Source organism: Melozone crissalis, unplaced genomic scaffold, assembly GCF_028551555.1.
Source record: "Melozone crissalis strain CALT ecotype California unplaced genomic scaffold, PUWL_Pcris_2 ptg000026l_1, whole genome shotgun sequence".
Classification (NCBI taxonomy): domain Eukaryota; kingdom Metazoa; phylum Chordata; class Aves; order Passeriformes; family Passerellidae; genus Melozone; species Melozone crissalis.
The window spans coordinates 10,395,932-10,409,595 of record NW_026535804.1 but is presented as its reverse complement, the minus strand read 5'-3'; the positions used below and the strand labels follow the sequence as shown (position 1 = coordinate 10,409,595).

The window sequence follows — 13,664 nt, the reverse complement described above, 5'->3', positions numbered from 1 at the left end:
ATTACAACCTCCCCAGTTCTAAACAGAGGATTCCTTTCCAAAATTTCAGTTAATAATAATCATAAAAAATTCCTCATAATTTAAATTCATTTAAAGCTAGGTAATGCTTAAAGAATCTGACCACCAATTCAGTGACACACATATAAAGTACTAAATTATTTTACAAACAACTTTAGGACCCAATTTCTAATGCAGAATAGATCTGCTGCCTTGGGCCAAGATTATTAAGACACTGAAGGAAAAATCAGCCAGTTCCTGAAGCCCCAGCTCATTTTGCATTCCAGTCAAGTTTCAAATACAATCAATTAGTAAGTTTAATTATTGTTTTAAGAAAACAAACACAAAACCAAGAGCTCAGAATGACATAAATCTTCCCAGACCAATTATCCATGTTAAATTAAGACATTAAGATTCTTGCATATGTTTCCCCGAAACAAAACAAACAGGATGAGATAAACCTTGGGTGAAAATGCATTCATTCCAGGCAATTCCAGTGACCTTAATCTGAGGTTATTTCTGTTTGGTAATCAGATCAGTCAAGGAGGCAAAACAAACAGAAGGCAAAGAGTTGTGACAGCACAACCACCTCCAGGCAGACCTACCTGCATTTCACAATCTGCCCGAAGATTCAGCTCCTCACAGCATTCCCTGGAGACCCTCAAGAAGATATAATCCTTTGTTTTCTCCTCAATAGCTGCTTCATAAACCTTCTCTTTGGTTCCTTGGGTCTGTGCTGACTTTTCTTTAGTGACAGGCAATAAATAAACAGCATTGACTTTGGTCATCACCAGCCGTCCAGCCAAAGTGTCTTCAGAGAGGGTCTCAGTGAGCTTAAAGCGGCCAAAAAGTTGTCCATTCTGGGCATATTTTGCACCTCCAGAAACACCAGTGAGCATGAAGCTTGCTACAATCTGCAATTGCACTTTTATGTTGAACCTAAGTGAGAAAGCATCGAGTCAGTGCACAAAAATGCTCTCAGATTCTGAAATTTCAGGCATTCAGAGTGAAGATTCACTTCATTAATTAATTTTAAAGTATGGACAAGTACAGTCAAACTGGCCCATTGTAAGTATGCAGCTATCAAATATCCACACATTTTCCTCTTGTAGCTTATAAAGAACATATTTAAAAGATCAACATCTATGAAGTTTTAAAAAAGAACCCTCACAAGAGAAACAAATACCAGATACCAATAAAAGCTTAGAGTGAATGAATTACATGTCTCAAAGCAGTAAAATTTCTATTTAAACAGTCTGTAATCTTATGGTAGGTATGCAGGGGGAGACAAGCAGGCAAAGAACAGAGCAAGATTCCTCTTTATCCCATGTGCCTCTTCCAGGCTGCACAGCAAAGAGGGCAATCTCCATCCTAAAAAGTAAATGGTATTATACCTATAATTCAGAGGGATTGATCAAAATGCCTTCAAACAAATCAGACTGTAGGCATTAAAATGATATCATTTTATTTGAAATGAGGGAATGGAACACAGGCTCAGCCCTATAAACCATCTATCCACAGAATTCCTATCAGCAGCAGCTTCCTCCTGTAATCAGAGATGTAACAAATTCATCCTTTGCAGTTATCATTTTCCAGAAGTCACATGCACAACATATTAAAGTGACTTATTAGCACATTTTATTGACCTCTCACCAATAAAAAGTAATCTCTTCCTAGTGTGTTGGGGTTTTGAAAACAGATTGCTTCAACCTGGTTAAAAAAAAACAAAGGGGAAAAAAGTCTGATAGTAGAGAAAACAATATTCAGTTCTTTTCTCATCAGCAACTTTTTCCTAAATTTGCAACAAATTACAGAAAAAAAGCAAAACCCATTCAAATGAATCAAAACCTCTTGGAAAAAAATATTCTTTTCTTATAATACTTTTCATACTTATACTGGTTTGATTTGATCTGTTCTTCTTATAATTTCTATGTTAACCTAACAAACTGGTAATTGCTCATTTAAGCCCTGTAGTATCAATAATCATAAGGCTCTAACAATAAGATCCAACATTTTAGCTTGGTAATCAAACATCTACCAAACCAATCAGATGTATTTTTTCAGATCTACCAAGCCACGAATCTTGCACAAAAACTGCAAGTTTGCCCCCATGTGGCAACAGCTCCTTCTTTACAGAACATGGGCATTGTCAGATCTGAATTTCCCTGTCCTCCACCCTCCAAAAACAAGGGAAATTTTCTTACCTAACAGGGATCTGTTTGGTTATCACTGACCACTGAGGTTACTGCACAAGCTACAGTGAAAAATTCACCCAATCCTTCCCATTTCCACACATTCCAATAAAAACCCCAGAACAAAAAGACAAATTCTCTTCTACTGAAGTGCTGCACTATTCCAAAGCAGCTATCAGCAAGTCAGCCACATCTGAAACACAACTCCCAGCTCCTTGTTAAAACACTATAGAAAACATTTAACTGAGTAACAAGAGCTGGGAATTCTTACTGAGATACAATCATTTGCTATTGTGAATTTATTTTGTTGAAACTTCCCTAAAGTTGATCCCTTTGCCGCTGAATATGTTATCAGCTGAAATTCAGATTCACAAAAACCTACTGCAAAAGAGTTTTATTGCATTTCTAAGACAAGGCACGGGTTAGTGTTTTCATAAATGACTGAACTGCATCTGCTGTGCTAAAGGGAATCTCAAGTTTAGATTATCAAGCAATTTCCATTGAGCAAGCTGACACCTTCTGGCAAACTACAAAACTACAAAATCCTCTTAGGATTTGATTTTCAAAAATTAGAAAATCTTCTTTCATCCATTTCTCATCCTTGTTTTGCAGGGTTAGACAAAATAAGCTTTTCAGTCAGGTTTATAAAAAAAAAAATCAAAAACTTTATTTCCTCCTAAGCACTGCAAATGCCAGCCTACCTGCAGTGTTCATGAAACACCTACAAGAAAACCTGTTGTTCATATTTAAAACCACAGAATAATTATGAAGAATGACTTCATAAATCATTAATCATCCAGTACCAATGCAAACAATAAATTCCCCAAAGGCAAACAAACCCATCCTGGCCACAGCCCCAGGTGCCACTCTGCAAAAGCACATTCAGCACATTTGCTGTGACACCTGCAGGGCTCAGGGTGTGCAGTGGGACACCTGCCTGGGGAGGCATCACTGCAACACACAGCAATGACAAAAGCAAATTTATTTTCCATCACAGCCAGTACTTGACGTGTTCACAGCCTTGAGGAGAAATCTGCTCTGTAATTCTGGGAGGGAAGGAGCTGTCTGTCACCTCACACCCTTCAATGTTCATACAAGAAAATGTTCTAGTCACTCCAGGAACTATATATTGCTTTTCTCTTCAATATGCAAGAGAGAAAGGAAGAGTTTTAAAACCATGAACAGATATTTAGACTCTCCAAAACTCAACTACTAGAGTTTTTAAGACTGGAACATTGCTTTGGTTTTCCTCAAAAGGTGTGTTTGCACTTGGAAATTCAACAGCAGTGACTCTCTTATTATTCTATTTTGTGATACTCATGTGGAATAACTTGTATAAATGTCTCCTGAAATATTAAAATAAACACAATTTTAGAGTAAATTTCTCTGAGACTGTCCAGAACTCCCTTATAACTGAATTCAAGATATGATTGAGCCACTGCAACACTGTCCAGTTCCACCCAGGTGATTCCACACCAAGTCTGAACCAGCACCGTCCTAGAAAGTGAAAAACCATCAACATTCTCCAAAGCCAAGGATCCACTCCACTCTGACACTGGTGTTGCTCCAGGGCTGTCAGAAGACCACGCTGCCAATCCTCCTCCTTTTACAATGTACATTCACAAACCCTTGAAAGTGCAACAGCTCATCAACACTGTCACTGTGGCACCACTTGAGAGGTGTTACAACCCACTTGCATCTGGATTTCTGAGCCATTTCCAGGCTTGCAGCCCTGACACCTCACTAGAGAATACCAAGTGTGTGATCTTAGCCACAGAGGAGTGGAAATGTCTGCTGGTTTCAGCCTCCTTGCAATAAAGTGGGTCAGCTACAAGATCAAAAGAATGTTTGTCATCAACACTATCAAAACAGAAGATTTCAAGAACGTATTAACTTACTTTTAACTTAATCAAGCAATAAATTACTGCTGCACCAAATAGTCAAAAGGGGAAGCATTGCATGCAGGATACATTTATTTTTCTTTCATTTCTCCAGGTTTGCTGCTCTTTGGTTTCCTATGAGGCATGAGAGTGTAACTCCCAAAGTGAAAATTCTATCAGCAGAAATACTGCTCATGTTTTAATTTTGTTATTAAAATGATATAATATTTCATAATATTTACTTTAAATCCACTTTTATTTCAAAAAGCCTAAGAAGAGCCAACCTGTTTATAAATGTGTATGATGGAGAATATTTCTGTAAGCTGGAAACAGTGTTCAAGCACGATTGCTCCATGTGTTAGGCTCCAGCTCAAGAGCAGAGTGCAGCAGTGACAAAAGATAGGAAACAGCTCAAATACTGCCCTTCAGCTGAGATTTAAAAAAGAAATTTAACCATTTTTCTGCTTTAAAAGCAATAGAAATACAACTATTCACAGTTTTTTCTTTCTGTGTTCTAGGGGGTTGGTTCAACTGAACCTCTGTAGCTCCAGGAATGGTTCCTCATCTTAAAAAAGACTTCCTGATTTGGAACTTCAAGTAATTGATAAAACTGAATTTGCTACCCAGTTAGGCTACAATGATGTTGTATCTTTTAGACTTTCCACTCTGAGTAGTGACAAAACTCTAAAACTCTTTAGCACTCCATGAATACAGGAAAGATTTTTGATCATAAATATTAAACTACAGAAAAAAAGTCCACATGAAGGTCTGTAAGTGTGAATTTAACATCTTTTACCTAAATCCATATGTTCAAGCATCTACACCAGTTGGGTAATTTGTACCTAACACCTAAAGACACAACAAACCAAACAATGTATATTACATGCCTTTTATTAGGAACTTTTATTCAGAAACTGGGTATCAACCTATTTAGGAGATAAATAAAGTCAGCTGCCACATCATCACAAGATCAGTCTGATCCACCCACAATTCAACTCTTTTTACAAAGATTTTATATATTCCTTTGCTATAACCTACTTTCCCACAGAACAAAAATATAACTATTATTAATCTATTTTTGTATAGACAAAAAAAAATAATTAACAAAACCACATCCAACAGCTGCTTAGTGCCTGCAACTGTAAGCACAGACTGATACAGACTGTTTTCAATGAATTAGCAGGAATTTACATTTACGTGCTGGTGACCTTTTCCAAATATTACCATTCCCAGACTCATTCAGGTTCAGTTAAAAGAAACAGGAAATCTCAGTATCTTAACGAAAAAAGCTGTCACCTTGACTTTAATAGGAATATTTTTACAAAGGAATCACTTACTTGCTAACTTCCTTATACTGTGCAATCTCCTCAATGTACAGGAGGTCATGGAGCCGGGACTGATAGTTGCTCTTGGTCAATGATTTGTCCAGGACAGATTGTGTGAACAGCTGGTCAGCAGACAGAGGGATTTGGTATCTGGTGAGAAGGCTCTTCTCCAGTTCAGTAGTTTCATTAGGCTCAAACTCCACAATGGTCTTGGAGGTGGAATCCCAGCGCTTGGCTGTGGTCAGGAGCTGCTGCCGTGCGTGCATCAGGTACTCAAGGTCTGCATGGACACAGCAGGGAAGGGGAGCTTTGGTTTTACAAAAAACTGCCTTGGTTTTATTTCCAAAAAAACCCAATCAAACAAAACCCACCAGCAAAACCAATCCCCTCAGAGATACCTAAAACAGGCAGAGTCTGCTCTGCCCACAACACTTTTAGGGAGTTCTCTGCAGGTATTTACAATTCTACTTTTCAGGTGTGCACACAGAACAAGCAGGCTCTCCAAAAGTATCACAAAATAAAACATTCTATAGATAGCAATTAGAATTAATAAATACAAAAAAGCACTTTTACTTGGACAGCTTTGAAGGACTTGGCACTGCAATACACTTCAAAACCCAACTGCAACATCCCCTCATTTCAAAATCATTAAATAGTGTGGAGCCCCACAATGTATATTACAAAATTTAGAAGGTCATGAAAACAATGATAAAGTTGATAAATAAAAAAAAAACAATGATAAAGTTGATAAATCAGCTGGTAAGGAATCATTGCATTTGCAACACTGTGAAAGCCTTTAAAACGTTCTAGAGTCCCCTAATCTATGTGTGGTGCAGTTATATAAAGTAGCTAAAGCTACTTTACTAAGAAAACTTGGGAAATGTAACCTAACATGATATAAAATTAGAAAATTCAAAGGAAATTAATTTTTCATCTTTTTCCTTTCAAAGGAAACTGATTTTTCAGCTACTATTAATTTCAGGGACCACATAACTTAGGTAAGAAACAGAAGACCAAGCACTTGCCTACAGCCCCCTAGAATATATCCATTAAAACCACAAAACCACTATGACAACAGTGAATCAGTTAACAGAATTGCAGTTAAATTGCAGAGCTGAAAATATTTGGCATTTATAGTCAAGCTATGCTATCTTAATGTATAATCTCTGAGTAAGATTTAACATAGGTATCCAGGATATCACACCAACGCTGAATATGTGCAAAAAAGACATTTTCAAATTCAAATTAAATGCTTAACATCATCTTGACTGTCTTTAGTCTAAATAAGAAAAAACGTTTTAGTGAAAGAAATCTCTGTTCAGCTTGACTCTGACTACAGGAACATGGCTTATCTTACCCACTGATCTCATGTGCTCACTGAGAAGACACATTTAAATATATCCCTCAAGCCTGAACCATAGCAGTAGCTACAGTTGTACAGGAAAGAAAAAGTCCAAGTTTGTGTGCTTTGTGTGTCTGAAATAACATCACCATAAGTGAAGCTTTTCCTGCTACAAATCACACCTCAGATCCCAAAATCTCAGTGATTATGCCGGGACTGACTCCTTGCTTGCTGGAACAGCCACTTAATTCCCAGCACTGGAGAGGCTTTCCCTGGCAGCCTGACACAAACAGCTCCTGGCACACACTGCACACACAGGGACACTTTCTCAAAGAGCAGTGAGTACATAATCAGTGCACAGAAAACTTCCTACAGCTCCCTTCTTCTGCTGTAAATAAAGATTTCTACACGCAGAATGGAGGCTCTTCTATTAAAATATTTTAATGTTGACCTTTCATTGCTGCCTAAACATCTCGACAGGGCCCTGAATGACACGCAAACACAGAGGCCTCAGGCATCTTTTGTTAGAAAAGCATTTCCACAAGATCTCAATTCATATATTCATATATATAATATTTCTTTTACCTTTTATATATTCATATATATATAAAAAGTAAAAGAAATTATGGAATTGGACACAGATCCAATGTAGTTATCCCTTTCCCTTGCCTATTACACACCTATTACACACACAGCAAAAAGCCCAGGATTCTGTAGTTACAATTATCTGTAAAGCTCTTAACACCATTTGAAATAAGTATTAGTGGTGCCCTGCCTGAAGACTTCAGTGTCCCTGTGCACACAGACAGAAAAGAAGTGAAGGAAACAGGAGCGCCTGATGCTGGGGGCTGCTCCCTCCACCTCACCCATCACCTCCATATGGAATTCAGCTGGCTGCTCTGGGATCCTGTGGTCAGAACCTTGTTTAAGGCTCCAGACCAAGACTGGTTTGACAGGAATTCTGATTCTGCAAGTAACTCATGGTTTGGTTCCCTTCTCTTGCCCAGGTTTAAAAGGCAAGGACTGTTCTCCACTGGTTTAGATCATCTGTGATCACCCACGTGCTCCATGGAGATCATGAAGGGCTCCCACTCCCTGGCAGGGCCATGCCCTGAGCTCCCAGAGATGTTACACCATGCTCTGCCCCCCTGCTCCTGCCTACAGGCACTGGAGGCATCTCAAAAGATCATGATCTTTGGTATTTGCTATTTACAGCTTTGTTCCATGAATGCTGCAAATGTTAATCTGTTACATGGAAATCAAGGCCAGGAATAGAAAACTGCTGCTCAGCTTCATCTTTTATCCTTCCTTTTCCCTTTTCTTCTTCTTTCTGCTTAAATCCCAGTGCTACAATTCTGTTTCATTGGTGTTTTTATCTCTCAAATTTTCATTAAAAATTAAAATCCTGTATCCCACCCAAAGGCTTACTGCTGAGTGATATAGTGACCTATATTTAGCTCTCTTACACCATAAATCAAAGTGCTTCCTTCTTTTTTTGCACCTCTTCAAACATCTTTCCATTTTCTGACATTTTTCTCATACTGGAGTTATTTCAGGTTTGAACTGAGAGACACAGATCAGTTTAAGAAACAGATTAAACATAGTAATTTGTAGCTCATTTCTTTATCTGAAAACACAAATATAGTTACATTTTCTTAACATTTTCAAAATTCATGTCAGCAGCAAATTATTGAGTTAAAAGCCTATACTCAGCATCTTGCCTTTGACAAACTTAGGCAGGTATTACAAGAGAAGAAAAAAATACAAGCCAACTTCTCAGATAGTCTGTTTTAATTACTGCTTTATTACCCTGTGTATTCTTATACAGAAACACTTTGTTTCTCTAATGACCTTTTCTGACATATTTAATGTCTTCATCAATATAAGAATGTTTATAAAAACATAAACATGTCTTTATAAAGGCAGAACTTCCAGTGCTGCACTCAGACACACACCAAACTAGAAATTCCCAGTATTTTAATCTTAAGAGCTCCATCCTGACACAAAGTAAGTCATATTCCAATTATCTGCCTGATTTGCACCCTCTGAAGCTTTTGCCCACTACTTGTATTCACATCAATGAAGAACACAACATACAGCACACAACATTCATGAGCAGCTGACAGAGATGCTGTTGTGCCCAAAACTGAAAAGGAAAGAGAAGGCATGAAAGATCTCCACTATACAAAACAAAAAATAAAGTTTTAGTACATTACCTTCAGTGGAAGCAGCATCAATCATCACTCGTTGCATGAGGACTGGTTCTAATCCAAAGTCAAACACCACAGTTTGACGGAAAGTCCCAAAGATTTCTGTGTTAAAGGCTATACTGACTTTGTATATATAGTGATCTATTCCATTCTGGACCATCTTCCCTCCTATCCATTCCTGGCAGTTCTCTGGAACTTCTTGTGACACCTGGGTAGTGCTGTCTCCAGCAGATATTGCAACGATACTGAAGTGGGGTCGATGGGCATCATAGAGCAATGCCACTCGGTACAGCATTCTGGCAGGCTGCAAAGGAAATGCAAAGGCTGAAATACTGAAATCATTCCAGCAATATCTTCATCTGCAATCAGATTAAAAGGGTTAATAAGAACTATCAGTTTTTCAGGGCAGGTACAAGTCCTGCCTGATTTCCAGATATCTGGGCAGTTGATACATCATCACTGCTAGGAAAAAAGAGAGAGAAGGGATGGTGCTAGGAGGTTTCTCTATTTAAAGGAAGATGCAACTGAAATCTTAATTGCAAAAGGTTATGGGTAGCATTCTAGTTATTACTAACTTTCAAAAAATAAGTAGTCCTACCTTACACGTGAGAGCAAATGTCCATGTCTGGTGAGACTTTTTGGTGGTGACAGTGACTGAGAGCTCGGGATTATGTTCTACTCTCACTCCTTCTACACATTCACTAAGCTAGATTTAAAAAAAAATGAAAATAACATTAAACTTCTACAGGCAGTATGAAAACACAAACATTCAGGAAAAGGTAGCATTTTGTTTAATAGAATGAGGAAAGAATGGCCTCCCAGATTGTGCAGAATTGATGCAAGTTCCACTCAGGAATTGATGTAAATATGTGCTAATGCAGAGAGACAAGCTAAATCTGCCAGACCACACTGTGTAAGTGAAGCATAGAACCATTTAGGGACAATTAACCACAAGACTTGATTTTCAATAAACATTTAATTGTAAATGTCTAAAGTAGAACAGGATTTCATTTGGTAAAAAGGATCTGAGATACAGTGAGGCCCGGAAGATCTCTGATCTCACTGACATCAAGACTATTGAGACAACAGGAAAAAATAATCAGGCTTTCTACTCTTTTTACTCATCAATGCATTTTGCTAAAGTCCATTTTTCTCGGATTTTAATCAACAATAGATGGACCAAAACTCCTTAGGGTCAGTGCTAAGTAGAGCTGGTCGAATGCTACAAAAAATGTTCTTTCTAATTCCAAAGAGCTGCTAACTTTGATTCCATCCATATCCCACACTCCTTTGTAGTCAAACACTTCTGAATATTTGGGGGATTGGCTGCTCTTCATACCAGGGCCTGCAGCTGCAGGCAGAGAAAGGAGCTACATGCAGTTAAGAATATTCCTCACTAAGAGCAAGAGCAAGAGCAAGAGCAAGAGCAAGAGCAAAAGCAAGAGCAAGAGCAAGAGTTGTTAGAGTAAGAGTTAGAGTTTTAGAGTTAGAGTTTTAGAATTTTAGAGTTTTAGAGTTTTAGAGTATTCCCCACTAATCTGTGAAACCTTTACTACTTATTCTCCAGTTTAAGAAGTTCTGCCATCTAGTCAGGGAACAGGAATAATATCATGAGACCTGCTGACCCATCCTACACTGGGAATAGTGAATATGCAAAATGAATGAGCTGTGATTAACCCAAAACTCGGCCTAAGTCTCTTTGCAAAAAGACCCAGGGCAGGATGGAAAGGAGAGCAAACTGGTTGGACAATTTCTTGGTAAGAAGTGATTTGACCAGCTCTGATAGAGCCAAAACCAGGCTCTGCTAGCTTTAACTCTGATCACATAGAGAAGCAGGATATTCTCCTTACCACTTTCTCAGGAGACAAGGAATTCATCCATTTCTCAATGAGGGTTTCCATGTAAGTGCCTGAGCACTGCTTGTTCTCCTTCTGCTGTTTCAAGCGGATCAGGCGGGAAGCGTAGCGCTTCTGCCACTCTGTCAGCTCCTCCTGGGAATGTGCTGAAGTACACTGGGCACCATACCTGCAGATCCCTTGCTCTAAAAATCTACACAAAACAGGAAAAAACATTATTAAAAAATAAATCGCAATTTTACTTGTAAAGCCAGAAGGAGTTTTTAAGTTTCTCTCACAGAACTAAAGGCAGTTCAGTCCATGTGAACTACTTTGGAAATATATATATATTTATACAGCATTTTCTAAAAGAGGCAGCAGCATCTCTCATTGCAAAGCCCAACATATATAAATTATATATAAAATATATAAAATTTCTTCTTAGAAATACAGGGGGATGGAAGTCTTAAGAAATTTCCAGCTTTAAAGAAAACAGAATCAAGCGTTTGTACAGCAATTAACACAAGGAGATCACAGAGCATCCCAAAAATGACTAGGCACTGTATTAATATGCACAAAGCCCCCTGTTAATCAAGGGCAAAGGAAAGATGCAGCATAATTTCTTCCAGTGATTACATTAGTAGCTGATAAATACTCAATCAGCAGTTTTTCCTGGAGCAACAGTGACATCACATGGTCCCTTCTACTAAATACAGCTCCACAGAAACCTCTAGGAAAAGGTTCAATGCTCCTCTTTGCAAAGGGTGTATTAGTGTAAAAGGATCTATTCTTGTAGACACTAAGAATTTCTTAAAGAAATACATTTTCCACTTAGTGGCATGTGCTGATGCATGGAATTAATGCTATTCCAAAGGCCTGTATACAATTGAAGCATTCTAGTTCTCAGAATTTACTGCAAGTCTGGGCAAAGCCCTGTATAATTTGGGGATTATTTTTATGATTTAACTTTGTATTCAAATTATAAACCACAAGGCAGCTCCATCATTCTTCAAAACTGAAGCACTTAAAAAATAGATGACAAAATAAAAATTAAATAGGGGGAGAGATTTAAGTTCTGAAGCTACCAGGAAAGCACTGGTTATACAGAATAAAATTTGGCCAGGAGACTCTTTTGTTTGTTTGTTTGTTTTGCAAAAGGAAACTATAAAAATTTATGCAAACATCACATTTTTTGATGTGATGTTTGCATAAATTTTTTCCACAGTACATATGCTATATAAGGCAAATTAAACTGTGAACTTTGAGCTGTGAGACAAAGCCAAGCCAGCCCTGCCTGTGACATTGAAAACCTTGCAGCACAAGTACCTGCACATCTAGGTCACACTTGCATCAGTGGCTCTGATTTGATTTAGCAAAGAAATTTTCCTTTAAGAAATTCACTTGAAAGTTTGCATGCCCAAACTGTAAACAAAATAAACATGATATATAACATGTCACTAAAGGCCTTCTCAAGCTATGATTCTTAATATAGTTGAAATTAAAATGTTTTTACTTGGCAGTCAATTTCAGTATTCTTTCTGTCAATTTTCCAATTCACCACTGCATTAGAATGCTAAAGTACAATTATGAATTTCACTTCCTAAAGTAAATGGAGTGCAAGCATAAAAAATTGCTGACCTGTTCTTATAACCTACATAGCAGATTTAAAATCAAGTGAGCTTCCTTTTCATTATTTAACAGGAAAGCATATTACTTTAAAATTTGTCATCATTATTTAGGTTTTCCAAGATTCTATTGTTCATATTTTTAACACTTTTTTTCCCCCTCAATTTTACTTTCTTATTTAATACCTCCTGCAATTCCATAGCTTCATTATCTAGAATAAATATTCTGCACTCCTACTGCTTTATGGCACAGGGGAAAATAAACCAGACTTCAAAAATTCATATTCAGTACCTGAAACTGCCTCCTCCTAAGGAACTAAAACCTTCAGTCCCTGCTCAGAATGATGCTGTTCACAGGGAATTGCTGAGCAAGGCACAATCCTTCCTACTGGAAGGGTTAACAGTGAGCCTAAAGCTCATTACAGCTTCAGTGGAAAAATGTTTTAGAGCAATGGTTGGAAACATGGGATAGATGTTACTCAACAAAAGATCACCACAAGCTAAAAATTGTAAATATCTGCTTTTTTTTAATTGCTGAATAAGCACCAGACATGATTAAGAGTCAAGAAGAGCTGCCAAGATTTAGCATCTCTAGAAAATCATGCCAAAAGTAGCTCAAAATCAGCAGTTCAGTCATGCCACTTAAAAAGCAGGTCAGAGCTTTTGAAAATAATTTGCATTAGTTACATAAATGGCAGAACCAAGTGCATAATGATGATTCCTCCCCATATATATTAATACAGTTTTATGGGGAGCAATGACAATTAACAACACAAAGTACAGGAAATATTAACCAGATTATTGGAAAAGACAAGGAAAAACACCAATACAAGCCATTGGATCTTCTCTGTGTATCTGACTTTATGCAAAAGGGAAAATAATGACATCTGAGGGAAATTCTGGGCTTTTTATCTGAAGACAAAGCCCATCTACCAACAAAGTTCATTTATCAGAAGGCAGCACTGAAACCTGACTGTGCTTCAGTCTGCTTACACTGCTGCCTGGGGAACGTTTCACACCTCTGAAATCACCCAAATCAGAAAAGGAAGGGGAGAAAGAGAGATGCTGACCTGCCACTAGAAAAATGCCCCTCAAACCACTGTATTATGAAAACTGAGTTAGTGATTCCATTCCATAAACTGAAGTGCTGCTGGATAAACTGACCCTTCCAAAAACCTGTGAACAGGTCAACTCCTGTTCTAACAAGCACCTCCACTTTCCTGGCCTCTTCAGCACTCTGTCAGCAGGTGAATGAAAG

At 37.9% G+C, this 13,664-nt stretch overlaps 1 protein-coding gene across 5 annotated transcripts in view; it reads right to left on the bottom strand.

The window, feature by feature from the left end:
- HELZ (helicase with zinc finger) overlaps positions 1-13,664 on the bottom strand; it is an 86,777-nt gene that overhangs the window by 47,043 nt on the left and 26,070 nt on the right. For all 5 annotated transcript variants that reach the window (XM_054278784.1, XM_054278787.1, XM_054278785.1 and 2 more), the window contains 5 exons: positions 10,797-10,995; positions 9,545-9,652; positions 8,953-9,250; positions 5,407-5,674; positions 603-936 (listed from right to left, as the gene is read on the bottom strand). In XM_054278784.1, the coding sequence (XP_054134759.1) occupies positions 603-936; positions 5,407-5,674; positions 8,953-9,250; positions 9,545-9,652; positions 10,797-10,995 (1,207 nt within the window). The remainder of the gene's footprint in view (positions 1-602; positions 937-5,406; positions 5,675-8,952; positions 9,251-9,544; positions 9,653-10,796; positions 10,996-13,664) is intronic.